The 25,098-nt window shown below is 39.0% G+C and overlaps 1 protein-coding gene across 8 annotated transcripts in view; it reads left to right on the top strand.

Moving 5' to 3' along the window:
- cbfa2t3 (CBFA2/RUNX1 partner transcriptional co-repressor 3) overlaps positions 1–25,098 on the top strand; it is a 75,588-nt gene that overhangs the window by 27,681 nt on the left and 22,809 nt on the right. For 7 of the 8 annotated variants that reach the window (XM_056234801.1, XM_056234795.1, XM_056234797.1 and 4 more), the window contains exons 2-5: positions 13,283–13,429; positions 15,187–15,428; positions 16,207–16,296; positions 23,589–23,770. In XM_056234801.1, the coding sequence (XP_056090776.1) occupies positions 13,283–13,429; positions 15,187–15,428; positions 16,207–16,296; positions 23,589–23,770 (661 nt within the window). Of the gene's footprint in view, positions 1–9,114; positions 9,318–13,282; positions 13,430–15,186; positions 15,429–16,206; positions 16,297–23,588; positions 23,771–25,098 lie in introns of those variants that run through there. The other variant, XM_056234800.1, reaches the window with a different exon arrangement.

The raw sequence follows: 25,098 nt of genomic DNA, 5'->3' as shown, positions 1-25,098 counted from the left end.
CGAATCGTGCACCTGTCTCACAGGAAGCCAGGCCACTATTTCCTGGATACGCCTCCTACGCCAAACACTTCTGCTGTTTTCTCAGAGAATATACGAGGGAGAGAAAAAAAGAGCTAGTTATCCGAGTCAGGGAGTTAGGATGAAAAAAAGGAAGTCAGTTGTGAGTACAGTCGGCAGAGCCAGATCCTGACTTATGGCCGAGACTTTGAAATAGATATATTTTAGATTTAAATACTAGCAGTACTGCACAAAACATTATGGGAATCAGTACACTGCATTCAACTGTAAACATCTCAAGTTAAAGATATCCTACATTGTTGCCTCATGAAACATGTGGCAGTCTATGAGGTAAAGGCTGATGGCATGAGGATACAGTATTAAACACAGTATTCTATACACATTTTGATGGATGTAGTCAAGACAGTCTTTTGGTTTTTTTTTGTAAAAATAATAGGAGAACTATGGTGCAATGCGTTTCGGCCAGCAGAAGTGCACACAAACACTCTTTCCACTCATTTACATGTTCATCCTTCTCTCCCAGGTAATAGTCATCCATGTGACAGGATGTGACATCACTTCTAGCGCAGTAACAGATGGTGAGCATGGTAGCCTGGCGTTATAGCCAATCTTGTTTTTCTTCCAGTCATGTGAGCAGGGGATCTGCAGTGTGTGTGTGTGTGTACAGGCCCTGTGTGTTTTGCTTGGCACGCGTCCTCTTTGTTTGTGAGGATTGTCAAGGCGGGTCCTCTGGAGGGCTTCTGTGTCTAATTCCCCAGCCGCCCCTCACGCTGCCTGTATGCAATTAACAGAGTAATTAAAAGCTTGATGAGCTAATTGGTGTTGGGTGAAGCTGCAGGTGTTTTGATTGGGGAGCTTGTTTGTGGAAGTGCGGAGAGCAAACAGATTCCTGTCATAGATCATTTTGTCTATTTTTTCCTCACTATAAAAGTAATACATGAGTTTAGGGAAAGCAAAGCTATTATAATTATTTATCAGCCTTGATGGGAAAACTGTAATCGTTCCATAACGATCGTTCCTGTAGGGCTGAAGGACAAGCATGTCTTATTATTTGTTCAAGCATTAATCAAACAGCCATTAGAATTATGGCTCTCTTAGAAGAACAAAATTGTCTCATTCTTTTGTGTAGTTTAATGTTGTTTCCAGCATCAAGCAAACTTTCTCTCTCCCTCTCTCTGAGATGATGTTTACTGTGAACAGGCCAGTGAGATGCTACAGTTGCTCCATAAAACAATAGAAACCTCATTGCTTGTTGTGTTTGCATCTGCCAGTTGATGACAGAGTGAATGTAATTTAACAGCGATGTGCAACAAGAGATCTTGTCAGCCCAGAGTGTATGCCTAATTCATACAGTCTTTCAGTGTCTTCCTCGTCTTTTACTTTATTTTATCTTCCCCTCTCACTAAAGAACTTTCTGTCTTTGAATATCAGTTGACAGATGTGTTGGTGATGGCTGCATGCCTGCATTACACTTGGTCCCCAGGTGTCTGAGCTGAGGACATTCGTGTGTGTGTGTGTGTGTGTGTGTGCTTGTGACAGTTATTGTTGTTCAGGTGTGTGAGCTTGAGCTCTGAACACTACACACACTGTGAACATGTTTCCACCGCCTAAAGCACGACGGTTACTTCAGGCAGCAAAGGAAACAACTACAAACGCAACAAGTCCACAGAAGGGTGGAGGGACACGAGAGTCAGAAGCGAGTCTTGGACTGTGAAACGGAGAGATTCCCCACACTGAAAGAACCCAGACCAATTGCATGAAGCTAAACAACAAGCACCTTCTTGTAAATTTGCTCTTGAATGTTCCTTACTCATGCAGAAGTGGCCAAACACTCATCTCTGCATCTCGACTGGTGCCCAGCGCTGTCCTAACACACTCCAGATGGGCCGAGCTGGGGAGTTGTTCTTGGCACGTCCTGGCTCGGCTGAATGTCACAAATACTTTCCTTTATTTAGGAATGGCTAAGGCCGGGCGGCTGAAGAGGGGATAGGAGGGAGTAGGGTAGAGAGAAGCTCAGCAACATCTGGGTTTTATTAGCAGCCATTGGGAGAAATCTGAAAAGGAAGATTTTTTCTTTCTTGCCTTTTTGGGTAGTGCTGGGCTTTCCAGAGTCCTGACCACTGATTACACCCTCCCTGTGGAGAACAGATGGCATTGAGACTTAAGTACAATTTTATCAATAATCAAGAGTATAAGAGCTAATCTAGCTTGTGTTTTGGATGCTGCTTCATAGCATGATATGCTGATCTCCCAGTTTTCTTAACTTGCCTGACCAGCAAGAATATCTTGTACTGGTAGACCAGTTTTACCAGCTTTATTCAGGGTGGTTAAGCTGGTCCTTCAGCTATACTCTACATGCACCAAATCAGCATAAACTAGCAAGATAAGAGGAAGCCCCCCTAAAGTGGACCATGACTTTGTTTTGTAGGACATGTTCCTGATTCAACATCCTTGTTGGTCAGTAGGGTCAAGCTTTGCCTGTTTAGTTTTGACAATTAGCCCGTGTTTGTAGATGCCATAACGAATTGTTCTGCCACTGGGAATGCTAATGGATAGCTTTCTCCAGGTATATCTATTGCTACAGCTTTAGGGATAGAAGAAGATGGGAAACAACATTCTTCTCAACTGTTCATTTCTCTCTGATTTTAGGCATAGGTGATGATTAAGTTTAGGGTAGGGTAGGCCCTAGACATGGGACAAGGATGTGGGTCCAGGAACACATCCTTTTGGGGTAAAACGGGGTAAACCCCCTTGAAAGTGTGTTTGGATCAATCAATCAACAGGTTCCCTTTCGCTCTGTTCATACAGTTTTATAGTGAAGCTGAGCTGAGATATTCCCCTCTTACCACTTCCTAGATGAGGTGAAACCCAAGAGAACCGCATTTAGTGTACGTCTTCCTCATAACAGAAGGATATGTGGATTTCTTTGGAACAGCGACAAGAGAATGTGTCTGTACACTCTTTAACACAACTGTACTGTGGTTATACACACACCATTTTTGGTGACCCCGACATTCTTTCCCACACACACGTACATGCTGGATGTCTCTCTCACACACATACACATACAGAGTCTCAGGGCCCAGGGGTCTGTTCAGCTTGTGACTAAATACGCATTTATTGCCATCTGAATGTTTGTTTTCTCAAAACATATTTGCTCAGCTGAAGACGCCTGCTTAGGCTCACAGAGAGTGTGTTTGTGTGTTGCGTGCTCTCTCACCCTTATTGTACTCTGAGTTGTAAATAATTGAGAGATAAGTTCGGTGTGGAGAGCACATGATGCTGGCCAATTAGATGTAAACAAGTTGACTTTCTAACTCTGTTCCAGTACATAATGAGCTGCCTTTCTGTCTACTACCTACAGTAAATAGGCAGCTGCCTTCTAAGGGGTGAAGTGGATCCCCGTAAGAGTAGACGTTGATGTAAGAGTTGAAGAACCTCCTTCGCATCGGAAACGCACATATGATGTGGTCTAGGTAACAATACACTTCCCATACTAGTTCACACAGACTCCTACAAAGAGGAATATCGGGATAATATCCGGTCAGATGGCAATGTCTCTTTATTCAGCAATTCACTTCCCATATTTAGGCATAGGTAATGGTATAGGTAGAGCACATGATGTTGGCCAATTAGATGTAGACAAGTTGACTTTCTAACTCTGTTCCAATACATAATGAGCTGCCTTTATGTCTACTACCTACAGTAAATAGGCAGCTGCCTTCTAAGGGTTGAAGTGGATCCCCGTAAGAGTAGAGGTTGATGTTAGAGTAGAAGAACCTCCTTCGCATCGGAAACGTACATATGATGTGGTCTAGGTAACAATACACTTCCCATACTAGTTCACACAGACTCCTACAAAGAGGAATATCGGGATAATATCCGGTCAGATGGCAATGTCTCTTTATTCAGCATGCAGAGTTTACAATATGGGCTCCGGTCCAGAGGTCTATAGAGGAGGTTTTGGGTGATGATGAGGGGAGATGGTGGGATGGCTGGGTCGAGGGATAGCGGACGGACGGGTCTTGAAGTACCGGCCAGGGGTCGAGGGCTGTAATCCTGCTGTTTTGATGAGAGGCCTCTGTTTGTGTGGACTCGGCAGCGGCCTGATGGGGAGCAGATGTGGGAAGGCAGGCGGTCGGGCACAGAGCCAGAGCAGCTGGGAGAAATTAAAAACAAGAGCATTCCTAGAGACTGGGGGAATTACAGAGGGTTGGATGGAGGGGAAAGAGGGGGGGTATGTAGTTACAGGGACAGGGAAAAGAAGCCATGTGAAATGATGAGAGAGGGTTACCTTGAGGGGGTTTCATTGTGTTTGAGTGAAAGGTAGCACAGGACGAACTATAATGGCTAGAACAAGTGCCAGTGTGAGCAAGGAACCACGTCACACACACGTGTACCTAGCTATCTAAATGAGGTCATACACTAGTCTTCTGCTCTTTTTATAGAAGTCTTATTATTATGACTGTAGACTAACCTAAATGGTAACCCTAAAAGAGAAATATATTTGCCTCTTTATTCTATATTATAACTAGTGCTGGGCAACGATTAATCGCAGCCAAAATAAAGGTTTGTGTTTAAATAATATATGTGTGTGTACTGTGTATAGTTATTTTGTATATATAAATACACACACATGCATGTATATATTTAAGAAATATTTGCATATATACTATATTTATACATAATTTATATTATATATAAATATTCATATTTTATATATAAATAACAAATTTGTCTTAAATATATACATGCATGTGTGTGTATTATATATACAAAATAATTATATACATTACACACACATATATTATGTAAACACAAACCTTTGTTTATGATTCATTTTACCTTTGATGGTAACCCTAGGCATCCACAAAAAGAAGTTTTGTCAGATTTAGCTAACTTATAACTAAGTATAGCTAAATAAAGCCCTCCACACACTAACTCTACAAAGAGCAAATCACAGAAACCAGAATTCTGGGCCTGGATTCTTGTGTGTTTGGATCTTTTTCTGAAAGCAAATGACCGCTGATCTCAAAAGACTCCAAAAAAGTCACAGAATTACAAACAGGAGCACTTTTGTGGGTTTTTTTTTTTATTTTATTTTTTTTATAGCAAAATACCAGATGGACAAGGTTAGTTTTTGCTGGCCTATACTTGTGCGTTTTCATCCAGACATCAAGCATATGGTCAGGGCGGAAGTCCAGAGAGACTGCTTTAACATCATTACAGAATCACAGCATTGAGGATCAAGTCACACATCTGTAGGAGGTCTGGTAAAAGTGTATTGCATTGTGAGCTAGATCTATTTGGCTTATTGATCTCACAGTATGGCTCTTGTGGCAGGGCCGTAGCTGGAGGATTTGGGGTCCCCTGAAAAAATATTGATGTGGGCCCCCACCACCCTCCACCAATATCATAATATACTATACAATAGATGAGCATGGAGGCCCACATGTAACAGAAGATAGTGATGTTGTTGTAAAACCTTGATTTAAAAAGTTATAAAAATTACAAAAACTAACAAAAAGCAAGAAATTGTGAAATAACAATAAAACCAATTTGAAAAATGTAACAGCAAAATAATGTTTTTTTCTATTAAAATTCATAAATCAAAAAGTAAACATTTAGAAATTGACAAGAATGCAGTCACATGTAAAAAATAAAATCATTTATTGTCTTATTTTTTAATAAAGATAATATGGAACTGGTAATATATAATTAAATAAAGCTATTAAATGTTTTCATCTAAGTGCAGTGTGTTGTATTCGTGTTTTCTTGATCCACTGGTTGACGATCACACGTTGATCTGATTGGTTACAAGGTCGTTTGTGACGTCAGAAACACCAGCGATTTCAAACCGTGTTTTTGAGACTGTCTTTGGTTCACTGCAGTTTTAAGCAGAAAATACTCAGCAATGCTGTCGACTTATGAACTTACACATGGTGTGTCTTAAAGCATATTCAAAACACAGCATATAAACATAAACAACACTAAAAGCTGGATTTTAAGGCTGTTTTATAGAAACAACTGAGATACATTATTAAAAAGTGATTTTTTATAGGTGGGCACATGTACTTTTACAGATGCTGTTCATAGATTTGAATATTCAGTCCGGTTAGCAATGTCTCTCCTCGTATCTTATCTAAGTAATTCTTTGTTTGGGCTTTATGGAAGCACAGATGGTCAGAGAAGGGGCTCATACATGGACTTTCTAATGTATTAAAAGTGAAATCCAGTGCTGTGTGTGTGTGTGTGTGTCCTTTAGCTGGTCAGATTAATCAGATATCTGTAATCCCAGCACAGGCAGAGCAGGGCAGACTGGCCTCTCTCACCTTGTGTCCGCGTATATCCGACAGCTTTCCCAGTCCTCCTGTGGGAGTTCATGCCAACTCCCAGAATCCCCTGAGAATGCATGCAGGAATGACCATGTGTTGCTCCCCTAAGAGTACATTAAAAGAAGTGATTATGGCCTGTTGTTGTGTCAGGAAACTTGGGAGTGAATGGATTTTATTAATATTTTTAAGTTTAAATCATTTCAAATCACAGAGATCATGCATATATGCCTCCTGTTAAATCCTAACATCAACGTTTCCTCGGGTTACGTGTGACTGATAATCTCTTTGCTGAATACTTTAGTACATCCAGGTTAACTAGCATGAAATTATGAAACTTTTATAACGTAAACAAATAATTATAAATAAATAACATTATATATTTCTCATATATATGTGTTTAGACGGCTTGAGTAAATCTGCAATACAGGTGAAACTCGAAAAATTTGAATATCTTGCAAAAGTTCCTTTATTTCAGTAATTCAACTTAAAAGGTGAAACTAATATATTATATAGACTCATTACATGCAAAGTGAGATATTTCAAGCCTTTATTTGTTATAATTTTGATGATTATGTCTTACAGATATGAAAAGCTTTTCACAATATTCTTATTTTGAATTTGGGATTTTCATAAGCTGTAATCCATAATCATCACAATTATACTATAGTTTAATGATTCATAATACATGATTTCAATTAATAATTAAAAAAAAAATTACACCACGTATCCGTAACACGGCAACTCCGCAACACTAGCAGCCCCCCCCCCCCCCCCCCCCCCCCTGAAAAAAAATCCTAGGGGAAACACTGACATACCTTAGTTAACATAAACTAAGAATGAACAATACATAGTATTCATTTCAACATTTACCAATACGTTATTAAAATCAAAGGTTGTATTTGTTAACATTAGTTAATGCACTGTGAACTAACATGAACTAATTTTATCCCTCACAACTCATCTTTGATCAACAAAATAACATATGTAAAAGTTTTTCCCTTGAAATATTAATATGCAAATGAGCCCCGCCTCCACTCACTCACTCAGCTCAGAGATCCACCCGTTGACAATCACACGTTGACCTGATTGGTTACAAGATCATTAACTAATGTTAACTAATGAACCTTATTGTAAAGTGTTACCATTTTATGTATTGTTCTTTATTAACGTTTGAAGACAATTGCTTTGTCTCAAATTGTTGGGGATATGAAGAACCCCAAAACACTTCACAGATGTCAAACAATAAACGATAAATCCCGTCTTGTGCATTATTAAAGAAATAACCAGCGACTGCTTTAATAGACATTTATGGCTACTTTCAGACCGTCAGTCCAAATCCGATTTTTGTGCATATCCGATTGAAATCCGATCAGATTTAGCAAGTGTGAACGAGCCAAAAAATCACATAAAAATGCGATTTTTACAAATCCGTTTTGAGCGGAATTTTTTTTCCGTCCAAATCCATATGTGGTTTGAAATCCTATTCAAATCGCATTTCTGGAAGTCCGTTTCAGTCTGAGCGCTCTGATCGTGATTTTCGTGTGACTTTCTCACGTGAACATCAGACGTTGTTATAGGAAAACGCAACGCATCGCGCGGCTACACATTTCCATGATGTAAAATTTAAGTAAGATCTTTATTGCAATGTTGTGCTTGTTGTTGTTTTTTCTACCAACGCAACGTCATTACCATAGAAGCCAATGCAGATATTCTGGAAAACGAAAGAACGGCATGGACACACAAATCGGATCTGAACAGGAGCGATACACAGTGTGTACGTCAATGATTTTACATCAGGATACACAAGTAATCGGATTTGGACGTAGTTAGTTGCTTAATTTTCATTTCCGTCCCGATCCACCAGCTCCACCCATCATGTAATGTCATTGGTTTAAATTCTCATTAAAGGATTTGATTTAACGCAGATCCTTAAAGTTTCTTCTTCCAATTTTTGAATTTTGTGTGATGTGATTACGGGGAGAATAAACATCAGACGTTACGATTGGCTGATTTATGTGATCAGTGAGGACTGAATGGTTCCTGGACGTCTGCTTGGAACATGCTATAAGATTGTGAATCATTAATTTTTCATATTAAATCTCATATTTTTTACATGCTTGCAGAGAAAGGCTCACCAAAACAAAGTTACTAGGTTTTCACTTTTCACGTTTTCTGAGTTGGTAGAAGCACCGGAGACCCGATTATAGCACTTAAACACTGAAAAATAATATTTTCATGATACGTCCCCTTTGAATTCATTGAAAATCTTTGGGATGTGCTGGACACTTGCATTGTCAATACAAGATCTTGAACAAAAAATTAGTTTGAAACAAAAATTTTCATGATATGTCCCTCTTTGAAACACCGAAACATGAGGAATGTTGTCTCCTCAGGACCCTCAGCGTGTCTCGTAACCTAATTCAGGGCCGGTAATATTATAATAAGATGCTCTTCATACGTCAGAAATCAGATCAGCTCACCAAAACAAAGTAATAGGTTTTCACTTTTCAAGTTGGTAGAAGCACAGGGGACCCAATTATAGCACTTAAACACTGAAAAATAATATTTTCATGATATGTCCCCTTTAAATGGACACTTGCTGGACACTTGCATTGTCAATACAAGATCTTGAACAAAACATCTCGATTTTCATGATACGTCCCCCTTTGAAACACCGAAACATGAGGAATGTTGTCTCTTCAGGACCCTCAGAGTGTCTCGGACCCCGTCGCCCTATTGCAGCTGTCATCCCTCAAAGGTCGAGCACCAATTATCTGGCTGTTAGTAGTTTGGCTGTGACCCTGTACGTTTAGTTATTTTTGCACATGACATCTTGATGGGGGCTTTCTCCGAACATGGCCTGGGCTGGTGGCCCCCGCACACGGGCAGGGTGTTGTGCTGTGTTTCGGGAGGTCTATCCGACTGAAGGTGACAGTGGAGAGAAATGAGGGCAACTGATCCACAGTGAGTGACAGCACTGAGACGAGCGGCGCCTGCTGCTCAACACATGCTCGGGGGAACATGCACACGCTTAATGTTTACCTTTGTGCATTTACTGTAGTTCATCTACGCTTTAAAAGGAATCACACTTTTCTGGGCGTGCATCATTATAATTGTTCATGCAAATTCTACTGTTTTTTTTTTTTCAAATATCCTAAAGTACTCAATAAAGTATGGAAGCTTGTTTCTGCCACAGAATAACACATTTTAAAAGATAATTGCAACTTTTTATCTCTCAATTCCGAGTTTACATCTCGCAATTTTTACTTTTTTTATCAGAATTGCGCAATATAAAGTCGCAATTGCGTGTTATAAAGTCATTTGCGAGAAATATTTTTTTCAGAATTGTGAGATATAAACTTGTAATTGCGAGTTATAAAGTCCATTTCTAAGGGAAAAAAAACCCAAAAGAATTTTTTTCTCAGAATTGAGAGTTTATATCTCACAATTATGACTTTATAACACGCAATTGCGACTTTATATGACGCAATTATTACACGCAATTGCGACTTTATATCACTTTAAACTGCAATTGTAAGAAAAAAAATCTGAATTGTGAGATAAAAAGTCGCAATTACCTTTTTTATTTTTCGTTCTGTGTCGGAAACAAGCTTCCATAGTAAATGCCATGGGATATGAATTTGGCAATTATAATTGATGAGAAAGGAATTACACACAAAATAATTTGATTTGCACGACTGAATATTGTCATTAGCATATAAAATGTACTACAACAAAGCAAAGATGTAAAATCATACAATAACAAAACAATCACATACTGTAGATGGATCATTACACAGCAACATACCGTAATTATAAAGTCCACCCCAGAAAAAAACTTCCACATGCAAGATTTATACATTTATCAGATCTTATAGACTCTAGAATAAATGAGCATTGAAGTTTGTGGCATCTAAAGTCCCTCTTGGCGACAGGCGATGGTAAGGAGTAGCAAATGTGAGCTGTCACCAATGATGTTGTGTGCTAATCTCAGCACCATCTGATGCTACTTCTACTGGAATATCTGTGCTTCAAACACACACTCACACATTAACATCTGCACTGATATACACTTTTTCACACTGCCCAAACAAACACCAACAGGGTTGACACTGATCCAACAAAAACACTGTTGGAATTTGGAGTTTGCTGGAATTTGTTGGGACACCGAAGTGAAACCATGAACTCTTGACAGAAACTCTATTTCCATCCCATAACTGTCGACAATGAGTGTGTTCCTTAAGAGCAGCATGTGACACCACTGTTGGGTATCTGAGTAGATAAAGGGATTGTCACATGACCAATACGGGCCAATACAAAAGTGAGGAAGACTTGCCATGTTTGGTCCCACAGTGGAGCAGAGATGAGGGTCGGTGTGAAGTGTTCAGTCTCGCTGATGGACAGCAGCAGATCCAGTTGCACTTGTGACTGGCTGTCAAGTGCCTGTCCATCCGATAGACCAGAGTGGACAACAGGCGGAGGAGCAGGACATTGATGGGGATGTCAGGGTGATAGGAGGGGTTATAGAGGAGTGCTGTCAGCAGCAGCTGAGTAGGAGAACAGGTGTGACTGGATGTTTAACAGCAGAAAGTCAGAATTGCGTGATATAAAGTCGCAATTGCGTTTAAAGTCAGAATTGCGTGATATAAAGTCGCAATTGCGTGATATAAAGTCATAATTGCGTGATATAAAGTCGCAATTGCGTGATATAAAGTCAGAATTGCGTGATATAAAGTCGCAATTGCGTTTGAAGTCAGAATTGCGTGATATAAAGTCGCAATTGTGTGTTATAAAGTAAGAATTGCATGATATAAAGTCGTAATTGCGTTTAAAGTCAGAATTGCGTGATATAAAGTAGCAATTGTGTTTAAATCCAGAATTGCGTGATATATAGTCGTAATTGCGTGTTATGAAGTCAGAATTGCGTGATATAAAGTCGCAATTGTGTGTTATTGATATAAAGTCGCAATTGTGTGTTATAAAGTCAGAATTGCGTGATATAAACTCGCAATTGTGTTATAAAGTCAGAATTGCGTGATATAAAGTCGCAATTGTGTTTAAAGTCAGAATTATTGCGTGATGTAAAGTCGCAATTGTGTTTAAAGTCAGAATTGCGTGATATAAAGTCGCAATTGTGTTTAAAGTTCAGAATTATTGCGTGATATAAAGTCGCAATTGTGTTTAAAGTCATAATTGCGTGATATAAAGTCATAATTGCGTGATATAAAGTAGCAATTGTGTTATAAAGTCAGAATTGCGTGATATAAAGTCGCAATTGTGTTTAAAGTCAGAATTGTGTGATATAAAGTCGCAATTGTGTTTAAAGTCAGAATTGCGTGATATAAAGTCACAATTGCGTGATATAAAGTCGCAATTGTGTTTAAAGTCAGAATTGCGTGATATAAAGTCATAATTGTGTGATAGAAAGTAGCAATTGAGTTATAAAGTCATAATTGCGTGATATAAAGTCATAATTGCATGATATAAAGTAGCAATTGTGTTATAAAGTCAGAATTACGTGATATAAAGTTGTAATTGTGTTTAAAGTCAGAATTGCGTGATATAAAGTCGCAATTGTGTTTAAAGTCAGAATTGCGTGATATAAAATAGCAATTGTGTTATAAAGTCAGAATTGCGTGATATAAAGTCGCAATTGCGTTATATAATGTCAGAATTGCGTGATATAAAGTCGCAATTGTGACTTTTTTTCTCAGAACTGCATGTTTATATCTCGCAATTCTGACTTTATATCTCTCAATTCTGACGTTATAACACGCAATTGCGACTTTATATCACGCAATTCTGACTTTAAACACAATTGCGACTTTATATCACTCAATTCTGACGTTATAACACAATTGTGACTTATCATGCACTGATGGGGATGTCAGGGTGATGGGGTTTGGGATATAGAGGAACCCGTCAGCAGCAGCTGAGTTGGAGAACAGGTGTGACTGGATGTTTTCAACAGCGGTGACATTTACCCTCAGCCTCGCTCTGCCAAAGCCACACTTTATCTCCATCAGCGGAGACTGTACAGATTTACTGCTATGAAATATTATAAGTCACTAGAGTCTGAAAACGGAATGCCACACGCATGATGATCCAGCACCGTGAACAAGACACAACATATGTGTCAAACATGATACTGTTTGAACAAGTGCCATGCAGCTTTTATGTTGTGTCCAGATGCTTAGCAGACGTCCTTTAGACACATTAAACCAGCACAGAGATATGGGTTTTTCAGAATTGCGTGATATAAAGTCGCAATTGTGTGTTATAAGGTCAGAATTGCTTGATATAAAGTCAGAATTGCGTGATATAGTCGCAATTTTGTTAGAAAGTCAGAATTGCATAATATAAAGTCAGAATTGCGTGATATAAAGTCGTAATTGTGTTATAAAGACAGAATTACGTGATAAAAAGTCGCAATTGTGTGTTATAAAGTCAAAATTACGTGATATAAAGTGAGAATTGCGTGATATAAACTCGCAATTGTGAGAAATAAACTCGCAATTCTGACTTTCTTTCTCAAAATTGCATGTTTATATCTTGCAATTCTGACTTTATAACACAATTACGACTTTATTTCATGTAATTCTGACTTTATAACACAATTGTGACTGAATATCGCGCAATTCTGACTTTATATCACGTAATTATGACTTTATAACACAATTATGACTTTATATCACGTAATTATGACTTTATAACACAATTGCGACTATATATCACGCAATTCTGAGAAATAAAGAATTGCAACAAAATGTAAACTCGCAATTGTGAGATAAAAAGTCGCAATTGTCTTTTAAAATGTTTTATTCTGTGGCGGAAACAAGCTGAACATTCTCATTATCAATCTGACTACTTTGGGGAATGTATAAAATGGCGCAGTTCTTAAGAATAAAAGTGTTTCGTGTGATTTGTAGGTAGCACCGGACAGAAGGCTGGAACGATGCCAGATTCACCTGCTGATGTCAAAACCCAGCCCAGGTCGACTCCGCCCACAATGCCTCCGCCACCCCCCGCTGTCAGCCAGGCAGCCAATCGCAGTGCATCGTTCACACCCACAACAAGTAAGTGGTCCTCTGCGACAAACATGCGTAGATTTGTCTTGTGAACTTGCTGCATTCATCACAGCCTAGAAACTTTTTCACTCACCGGCCAATTTGGCTACAACATTTTTAAGTTACCAGCCATTCAGAACTTCTACTAGCCAAAAAAACTTTAAAATAAGAACCATATTAACTACATCACAGCTTTTATATATATAAATATATATTTACACAAGCTTTGTTTACACAAACTTCCTCAGCAAAGTGAGTAAACATAATAAGTAACGCCAAATTGATTTGACAGCGTTACCCGCCACAGTTGCTAAGCTAATTAAAGTTAGTGAATTGTCAACATGTTTATAGCTATAGCTAACTGAATAATAACATATCCGGTATATCACCCGGCCCAAAGGTTTGTTACCTTCACTGTAAAACACGCAAGAATGCATGTTATTATCACGATTAATCGCATCCAAAATAAAGGTTTGTGTTTACATAATATATTTGTGTATAATTATTTTGTATATAAAAATACACACATAAGACTGTATATATATATAAATATTTTATTAAATATTAAATGTATACATGCATATGTATTTATACATACATAATAATTATACACAGTACACAGACTTTTATTTTGCATGCAGTTTAATCACGATTAATCGTTGCCCAGCACTAGTTATTAGAGCAATGCCAGAACACAGAATAATTGAAATAAGTCTAAGTGTGTGTTCCTCTAGCACAGAATGCCCTTGTAACATGAGTAAGTGTGTTTGAGAGTGTTTGTGTATGGTAGGTTGAGCCATTGTCTGGGAGTGCGAGTGCTTAGGATAGACAGCAAGAGATTTGTTTACTGCATAGGGGGGATTCGCATTCGCGGGCAGCATCAGATCTCGCTACCCTATATAGCAATGACGGGCCTTGTTGTTTCACCTGTTGCATGGGTCGTAGCGTAGCCCGCTTGCCACTCTAAAACCAGAACACAAGTGTGGGAGTCACATGGTAAACCCACATGTGTCCAGCCTGGAATGGCGAGATAAAAAGGGGCACAAGCGAAATGAAAGACCCTGTGTTCTGCAACATGAAGCCATGCACACACTCATAGACCCAGCAGTGTGAACATGCCTCCCAACTTGGACCCTGCAAGCTGTGTTTGCACAATCATATGCTTCCCAGTGTCCCCGAGGATTATGGCCTAAGCCCTTGCGCTGTATCCACCACTCGAGTAATGTTTGTTTATCTGTGGCTTCAGGGAACAGGTAACAACAAAATACATTAGGGAGAAGGCATTGGCTAATCAGAAGAAAGAGGAACGAGTGCAGGGAAGAGATGCAAACGTGTGGACCTGGACTGCAAATCTGCTCTCAGCTGGTAGACATGTGCACTAGCCAGATTTAGCTGCACACCTGCTGTCGGAATAGAAGTAACCCAGTCCAGGGGGCTATTTTTGGGACCTCTTTAACACGTTCCCCTTATAGTTGTGTCTTAGTGAGTGAGTGGGTGAGCAGTGGGAAGCAATACACTGGCATGTGTGTATGTTGTGGAGAGAGATGATGATGGCAGTGTGTAGACAATGAAACGAAGAGTACAGAGCAACGTGTTTAGTTACTGCCGAAGCGTATCTGTAGTTTCAGTTTGTTCTTTGGCTGTTCTCGGGATGCATGTGCCGTCTTCGTGTTTCGTCGGAGATTCCTGGAGGGGGGAGATGGATAAACAAGGAGCCTGGCGTGACTTAAACAATGCTAACGCAAACAGTGGATCTCTCTCTTCAGTGCTGAACGGGAGCAGCCACTCGCCGACTACGCTAAACGGAGCTCCTTCGACTCCCAATGGCTTCAGCAATGGACCGGCCACCTCTTCTACTGCTTCTCTTCCAACCCAACAACTCCCTCCTGCTTGTGGAGCCCGACAACTCTGCAAGCTTAAGCGTTTTCTCACCACACTACAGCAGTTCGGCAACGACATCTCGCCCGAGATTGGAGAACGCGTACGCAGCCTTGTGCTCGGGCTAGTGGTGAGTGTCTGGTGGTTTTCTTTATTCCCTCGCGGGTCAAAATGACCCGAAGCACTAAAATTATACCTTTTTTTTTTTGTGTGTGTGTACAGAAAGCTTATTTTATTTCATTTTTGAATGCAATTTTTTTATTTACCTTTTAAACTACTAGATTTGATCAATAAATAATAAATACATTGTAAATTAAGCACATTCCTCACATTCTGTCAACTTGAATTTAAAATAACTTACAATTTCATGCCATAACCCTTTCAGTTAAGCTCAAAATATCTTACATTGGGAGTCTTTGCCGACCTCTTGTGGAAAAAAAATATATATAACAAGATATTTCATAACTCTTGCCACTAGATGGCCTTATAGCTCTGTATGAGCTGTTCCGCTGGGTCCTAAAGTCAGTTTTCATTCAGATGCACATGTAGACATTATAAAATAATTTTTTGGTCAAGTTTTAGCATTTTTAGTTTGAATTTTGAGCATTTTTAGGTTTTCTATGTGAACCGAAGCATTCCTCGCATTCTATTCATTCCTATGCGGGTCACATTGACCCGCGAGGGAAGGATTTGTTACTTTTTTTTATTTCAACCCCAAAACTCCTCGAATCCATTACTTTTGTGTGTGTGTGTGTGTGTATTCGTAGTTCAAATGCAGCAACAAGGTCTTGGACCCCTAAAAAAAAGTCCGGGTCAAAATGACCCGAGGGAAGAATGAGGTTACCTGTGTGTCTCCAGTTCATTTTTTCTACTAAGTGTTAAACGTATTGCCCTTTCTGTCTTATCAGAACTCAACTCTAACCATTGAAGAGTTCCACTCCAAACTTCAGGAAGCCACAAACTTTCCCCTGCGTCCCTTTGTCATTCCATTTCTCAAGGTAAGAACAGGCACAGAAACATTCATCTCACACAGACACAGTTCCTCACTTCCAGCAATCTTGAATAGCCAGAATTTGGACTATTGATGAAGTTCCACATTGAGTTGATTGAGTTCTGTGTATTGCCTTGCGTAGTAAGGAAAGGGCAATCTGACTTACTATAAAGCGACCAACCTAAGCAGGTTAAAGCTGCAGTCCGTATCTTTTCCTCTTTGTCGCCATCTCTCTGTTCGAAATCTGTAACTGCAGTGATTCGCGGAATTATCATCTTTACGTGGGTTGTAAATCGGCATGAAACAGCGCGGATGAACACAGTGCTTTGAGAACTTTTTGAAAGTTTGACCAACATAAGAATTTTCATAAGAAAATGTCTTCTGAACAAGTAAGTAACATCCATTTTTGTTCTGACCAACTAAGGGGGGAAAAGCATTCGACATGATAAGCTTCGTTAGATTTAATCAACGAGATTTACAGCAACCGTGCAAATTATAGCCTACTTTGTTCTCAAATTGTTCATGTTAACAACATCAGCATTGCGTGACTAATGTTAAATTTAATGTGTTTTATGGTTACCTGTGTAGTTCAGAATTCATATTCTCCATAATAGCAAAACGAGAAAGGCACAACAAAGGAAGCTCCATAACTGTGTGAATTAAGAAAAAGTACTGTTACACGATTGAACTATTGAAATGTCTTACTTGTTCAGCAGAAAAAAGCCGTCTCTTCTTCCGTTTTGAACCCCTTCAAAACACGGAGTTCACGCACTTTTCAAAAGCCCCGCCGATGTTTAAATCCTTGTGTTCACATGAGACGGTTGCTGTCTTTCTCTAGCCACCTTAAATCCGAAGTACGAAGTCTTTTGGGTTTTATAACTGCTGAATCTCCGGTTGACACTGATGATTGTTGTTTGGATCTTTCTGGATGCCATAAGTTTAATAATGTAAAGTGCTGCGAGAAAAGCCTATACATCTAAACATCTCGTCACGCGCAGTATAGCCGGCTAGCCGAAACTCCTTCTTTATGTGTACGGGTGTGACGTCATGACGCAAAGACATGCTCGAATTTCCCGCGGAAACCCACCAGTACCACTGGAATTAAAATCATTATTACAAGCTAACCGTTTATGGCAAGCAGATAGTTTTAACCACTGGCAGAATAAGTTTTTTTTAATATAATTATTTTGGATTATTTTTAACTTAAAAAAGCTACGGACTGCAGCTTTAAATAATATATAACTCTGAAGAAGTGTGCTCAAGGATATCTTGTTTGATCTTGTTCTAGTTTGGAGGTGTTCATTGTTGCATCCAGGGAACGTTGTTTCCCGGCAGATTTAAAAATGTTCAAATAAAAACTCATGTAAAGTGCATAAAACCAGCCAATCATGTTCCAGTTTGAGAGCTTTAAAAAAAAAAATTGTGCAATATGAATCAGACGGTGTGTGTATCTGAGACTATTCCTCCAGTCTTTCTGTATCTGTACGAGGAGCTCTTCCTCATGGTGCACCATATTAAATATTGTAACATGTTAAACTGGACAAAAATGAACGCGTTAAAGGACAACTCCGGCGCAAAATGAACCTATGGTGCAATAACACATGTGTACCGAGTCGACCGTTCTCTGAGATTTGTTTCCATGATAATCGAATGTAAAGAGTTTTATCTCTAAAAACTGTTTAGCGTATAACACTAGTATATAGGGCATTGAATAAGTAAAAATAAATCGCTAGTTAATACCACTAACAAGGCTCAAAATAGCCCCACATTAACACGATAGCATAATGAGCCATCCCTACATGCAAGCCGAAGCATTGAGAACTTTGATAAGTGCACAGAGAGTTTAATAAGAAGATGCTTTATAAAGACAATACACTTCACGTATACAGGCAGGAGCCATCTTTGGAAAACAGTCTCGACCAGTCGAACCACGAACGCCGTGCTCAGTGAGCTGGTCGATAGGAATTACGTTTGTGAAATCTAATTACATGGAAATGCATGAATTATATCTGTTTATTTCAATATATGGGTGACTAACTACATGGGTCCCATGCTTTCATATGAGATTCCAAGTCTCAGTTCAGCTCATTTAGCACGGCGTTCGTGGTTCGACCGGAGTTGTCCTTTAACGATGACAGCACTACTAAAAACTTGTGCACCGGGACTCATGTAAAGTGCATAAAACCTGCCAATCAAGAGAGCTTTTTCAAAAAAATTGTGCAATATGAATCATATGGTGCAATATTTTGCAATATTTTGTGCAATATGAATCAGACGGTGTGTGTGTCGTCTGAATCTGAGACTTTTCCTCCAGAGTTCTTAAAGTCTTTCTGTATCTGTACGAGGAGCTCTTCCTTATGGTGCACCATATGGGACGGTGTGTGTGTGTGTGTGTGTAGTGGGACTTTGAGACAGACCGGCAAAATGACAAACAAAAAGAAGGTAGATGGATGGCGTCCAGTATCGAAACACACATGCACAGACTCAGTGTTTCCCGGATACATGGATTTCTGTGTGTGTAGATGAGTGAAGTTCATCTGATAAAGCATCCGAAACCCCTTCCAAATCCAAATCCCCCTCCCTGGCCTGTGCTGATCTAGTGCTCCATATGGCCATCATTTGTGATTCATTAAAACTGGCACACTTGTGTTTACCCGAAGTGGAGAGGAGTGGTGCGGGCCAAAGAAGATTTTCTGGCAGATGTTGCGTCGGGTTGCAGCTTTCCGTTGCTCTGCCGCTGTTGTCTTTACGCTGATCCCTTTCTGTCCTCAGACGTCACACAGATCCAGGGCTCACACTCAGACACACACTCACTCAAATGACCTTGCATTGATGCACAAAAGCACATAATCGGAATATTAAATTAAATCACTAAAAAGTCATTTTTTTGCAGTAGATTTGTGGCCATATGGCGCATTGTGACTCAAGTTCAACTCTAGTTGTGGAAATGCTATATCTGTGTCTGACAAACACACAACCCATTCAAGTCATTTATTATTGTCATGTGTACAAGTTACCATTTACTGTACAATGAAAAAACGTACTTGAATGCCACTTCACAGACCAAATACTAAACCTCACTTCTATATAAACCAAACAAATATACATATACACTCACCTAAAGGATTATTAGGAACACCTATTCAATTTCTCATTAATGCAATTATCTAATCAACCAATCACATGGCAGTTGTTTCAATGCATTTAGGAGTGTGGTCCTGGTCAAGACAATCTCCTGAACTCCAAACTGAATGTCAGAATGGGAAAGAAAGGTGATTTAAGCAATTTTGAGCGTGGCATGGTTGTTGCTGCCTGACGGGCCGGTCTGAGTATTTCACAATCTGCTCAGTTACTGGGATTTTCATGCAGAACCATTTCTAGGGTTTACAAAGAATGGTGTGAAAAGGGAAAAACATCCAGTATGCGGCAGTCCTGTGGGCGAAAATGCCTTGTTGATGCTAGAGGTCAGAGAAGAATGGGCCGACTGATTCAAGCTGATAGAAGAGCAACTTTGACTGAAATAACCACTCGTTACAACCGAGGTATCCAGCAAAGCATTTGTGAAGCCACAACACGCACAACCTTGAGGCGGATGGGCTACAACAGCAGAAGACTCCACCGGGTACCACTCATCTCCACTACAAATGGGAAAAAGAGGCTGCAATTTGCAAGAGCTCACCAAAATTGGACAGATGAAGACTGGAAAAATGTTGCCTGGTCTGATGAGTCTCGATTTCTGTTGAGACATTCAGATGGTAGAGTCAGAATTTGGCGTAAACAGAATGAGAACATGGATCCATCATGCCTTGTTACCACTGTGCAGGCTGGTGGTGGTGGTGTAATGGTGTGGGGGATGTTTTCTTGGCACACTTTAGGCCCCTTAGTGCCAATTGGGCATCGTTTAAATGCCACGGCCTACCTGAGCATTGTTTCTGACCATGTCCATCCCTTTATGGCCACCATGTACCCATCCTCTGATGGCTACTTCCACCATGTCACAAAGCTCTAATCATTTCAAATTGGTTTCTTGAACATGACAATGAGTTCACTGTACTAAAATGGCCCCCACAGTCACCAGATCTCAACCCAATAGAGCATCTTTGGGATGTGGTGGAACGGGAGCTTCGTGCCATGGATATGCATCCCACAAATCTCCATCAACTGCAAGATGCTATCCTATCAATATGGGCCAACATTTCTAAAGAATGCTTTCAGCACCTTGTTGAATCAATGCCACGTAGAATTAAGGGAGTTCTGAAGGGCGAAAGGGGGTCAAACACAGTATTAGTATGGTGTTCCTAATAATCCTTTAGGTGAGTGTATATTACTACTACAGTGAAATACAGTCAAACCAAAATGTATTCAGACATTTTCAACATTTCTCACATTATCAGTTTATTCACTATAGTTTAGAAAATGGTAATAAAATATGACAAGAACTCAGAGTTGGTTTTGTCCGTCCTTCTGTTAGACTCTCACACATGAATTATGTTGAATATCTGTCAGATGTTAAATTTAATAAACAATTAGATAATACCAGTTTAGCTCAACCAGTGACCAAGCAATGCTTCATGTTGTTCAGTCTGTGTGTAAAAAGAGCATTAGCAATTACAGAAAACACACTTCAGCAAAACATGATCAGCTCAAAGTGTCTGAGAAATATTGATCCCAAATGTCACTGGTAGTCGCTGTATGAAGAATATTTGGGTGTAATATGTCACAGTTTACTTTATTTTGCTCTCCTCACTTACATAAATGAACTATAGTGTCCTGCACACACTAGTAATGATATCTGGTGTCTGAATAATGTTTGGTTTGACTGTACATACAGTGAAGACAGAGATTTTAAACTGTTTGGTGCTGAAAGAATGTTCGGTAACACTTTACTTAAAGCCCTTATGTATAATGCATTATAAAAGTACTGTAATTATGCCTTGTAATGCACCTTATTATGCATTGTATGTTCTCATGAATAATTGCAACCACAGTTATAATACACTATAATTCGTTGAACACACCTTTAGAAAGTATAATGCGTTAAAACACATGACAAACTGCAAATCTGCAGATATTATAATGCATTTTAACGCCACACTCACAGAAACAGTTGCTTTTGCAAGAAATAAATATTCCAAAACACATCCACAGAATCAAAATGTCCCCCGCATATGCATCACCCATAACTGGTTGTACAGGTGAAACTCGAAAAATTAGAATATCGTGCATTTATTTCAGTAATTCAACTTAAAAGGTGAAACTAATATATTATATAGACTCATTACATGCAAAGTGAGATATTTCAAGCCTTTATTTGTTATAATATTGATGATTATGGCTTACAGCTTATGAAAACCCCATATTCAAAATTACAATATTACATGAAATCAATAAAAAAAAGGATTTTAAATACAGAAATGTCATGCATATGTACTCAAGACTTGGTTTGGGCTCCTTTTGCATGACTTAGTGCCTATCAGACAAATATTCAAATTTTTCGAGTTTCATCTGTATATATTAATATATCCATTGACCACAGAATGGAACAAGAAAATGTTTGGTCTGGAAAGTTGCCGTCTTCCACTATGCATTTGCGCATGTTAGTAAGATATAGACTACACAAGACATATCTCATAGTGTGAGTGTTTTATTCAAAGCAGAGCCCTGTGTACATGGCACCCGGCACATTGCTCACACACTGCTGTCAGGGTGTTGATGTTACACATCTGTATCATCAGCCAGCTGTGTAGCGTTAAACTGACAGCCGAAGAGAAAAGACACCGAGAACGAGAGAGAGAGTTCTCCTACTGCACACACACACACACACACGGTGGGCCAGAAAGTGTGTTTTATCTCATACTCTCTCTCTCTCTCTCTCTTACCACAAACCATGTTGACCGACATACTGGAGCTGGTCATCAGTGTTTACTGTGTTTTCAATACTTTTTATTTTATTTTATCCTTTATTTTCCCATTGCACTGCAAAAAATGCATTTCTTACTTAGCATTTTTGACTTGTTTCCAGTCCAAATATAAAAAAATTCTTAAATCAATACGCATTTACTAAAGTAGTAAAATGACATAAGACATTATGTCTTGTTTTCCGGGGGAATTTATCAAAATTAAGTGAGTTGATGCTTTAAAAAAAGCTAAATTATCTGCCAATGAGGTCAGAAAAATAATCTTGTTTTTGTTTGAAATAATATTATTTTTCTGACCCCATTGGCAGATAATTTAGCTTTTTTTTTTAAAGCATCAACTCACTTAATTTTGATACATTCCCCCGGAAAACAGGACATAATATCTCATCTCATTTTACTCATCTAGTAAATTACTCATCTACAAAAAGAATTTGTAGATATTTGGACTGGAAACAAGACAAACATTTTAAGTAAGAAAAGCATTTTTTGCAGTGTGAGATAACAATCTCTTCTTCCAGGGATTCCTGTTTCACATATACAATATACAAACATAAAACTCAAAATCTTACAAAAGTTACTTAACAAAACATGCACACATTTCCTTTAAATTTAAATTATACCTGTGTAATACCTGTCTTTAGCTTACGACGTCCCCATCTTCTTAACTATCCTGCAAGACTTCTACGGTTATCTAGCTTTACCAGAAAAAGTAAAATTACAGCAAAATTATAGATCAACCATCTAACTATTAAATGTAAATAATTCAAAGAGATATATTACATTGTATATTTCTTTATATATGTGTGTTTATGTGTATATCTGCGATATATTACACATGCAGTACCATATCTGATCACATATACCGTACATCTATATATCATGTGTTACTGAATATAAAATTACATACATTATGATATATTAGTAAATATATTGTCACATATTTATATGAAAAGCGGCAATTCCTTATGTATTATTCAATATATTGTAATATATTAACAGGTGGTGGAGTATTAACTTATTTTAATGAATCTGTTTGAGATGTTTCGCTATAAATTAGAGACATGCATCTGAGGACTATTTCTCATTTTTATCAGTTATTTTGCTTTATTTCCAGATTCACTCATCGGCTCGTTCTCACGTACTAGATCATCTGTCGGTACAAACACACAACTCTGCGATGCTGTTTGCGAATGTTCGCTGGAAACACAGACTTGTTGAACTGCTGATAACGATATAGTCAAACGATGCTTTCGGGAAACACAGTCCTGGTTTCGCGAGTCTCCACTGGACTATTCAGTCTGTAAAGTAGATTAGTGTTGGTGCATACTAGAAAATGCTTTCCTTTTCCTCACCACGTGTGTGTTCTGGTTGTGTCCTGCAGGCGAACCTGCCGCTCCTGCAGAGAGAGCTTCTCCACTGTGCTCGGATGGCGAAGCAAACCCCGGCTCAGTATCTGGCCCAACATGAACAACTCCTGCTGGACGCCAACGCCAGCTCTCCTCTCGACTCGTCCGAGATCATGCTGGAGCTCAACGAACACGGCAAGAGACGGACCCCGGACAGGTACACACACACACGCACCATTTTCATAACAAATACCTCCAGTCATAAATACCTGCAAAGTCAAGCAAAAGGCAAAGAAATGCAGACAGCTACGGTGAATGTCAACACAACCTTGCCCTGGGTATCCTTCTTCACGTCTGGGTTTGAAATGCACACACACTCAGTGTAATGTGTGTAAAGGTTAGGCCACACAGAACGAGACCGTGAAGTGTGTGTGTGTGGTGTGTCTGCAGTGATGCCAGATTGGAAATGTCCAAGTATCCTAACAGAAGCTCATAATGATCGTATTTAGGGGTGTATCGATGCCCTCACGATTCGATACATATCTCGATACTGAACTCACGATACGATATTATTGAGATACTCCAAGACAAGTTAGCAAAACATGAACTGTTGATTAAAATGCTAAATTTGGTATTGCATTGTGTGTGTAAATGAATAGGCTTGGACTTGGTGTTGGATAATACATATGCAAATGGCCTTTTTTGCGATATATAGGAGTTTTTTTTTGCAAAATTGACGTGTTTCCATTGGGCGTATTTTCAATTTTCAATTTCAATTGAAACACGGCCAGTGATCGTTCTCTCCAACAGGGTTCGTACAAGCCGCTTAAAGTACTTGAATTTTACTTTTTGAAGTTTAAGTCCTGGAAAACCCTTGAAAACAGACATTTTCTTTTTTTTTATTGATAAAACAATTTTTTTTTTTGTATTATTGATAAAACAATCTTTTCACACACAATTAATGCTGCATTTCGAGGCATTTCACATGGCTATGAGTGTGATATTGCTCATAAATATTCAAGTTCATGATGCATCTTTCATTATTCAGCTCAATCATAAGAGAAAAAGTCAGTTTGAATAAGGATAGGAAAGCGATATCTTTGTCATCGTATCCTTTCAATGGTTAAAGTTACCAGTCATTGCATCTGCCGCACTTTATTTTTACCATTTGGTTTAATTAGTTTATTTTTATTTCTACATGTACCTTTTTTTATTTTAAAAGATAATAAAGATATTGTTTGATTAAATGAGTGTAGTCCTTGAAAAAAAAAAAGAAGTCATTTTACAGTATCTGTACGAACCCTCCTCCACACAAAATGCTGAGAAATGTGTTGCTCTAGACAATCACAGTATGAACGGAGGGATTTGAAGCGCCGATATTCCTGTTTGTCTGTTTTTGTTTTTCTTCTACTCTCTCATCCGCACCGTCTCCTGTTAGTTCCCTGGTAGCTGCCCATATGCCAGCGATGTGTCCAGATGGTGATCTTGCTGAACCCCTGCTTGAACTGATCCGGGGGGAGGGAGGGAGGGATGAATAAAGAGAGA

The sequence above is a fragment of the Rhinichthys klamathensis genome, unplaced genomic scaffold (assembly GCF_029890125.1).
Source record: "Rhinichthys klamathensis goyatoka isolate OS25496 unplaced genomic scaffold, OSU_Roscu_1.1 h1tg000406l_1, whole genome shotgun sequence".
In the NCBI taxonomy this organism is placed as follows: domain Eukaryota; kingdom Metazoa; phylum Chordata; class Actinopteri; order Cypriniformes; family Leuciscidae; genus Rhinichthys; species Rhinichthys klamathensis.
The sequence above is the reverse complement of the archived record's forward strand: the minus strand, read 5'-3'. Positions and strand labels throughout refer to the sequence as shown.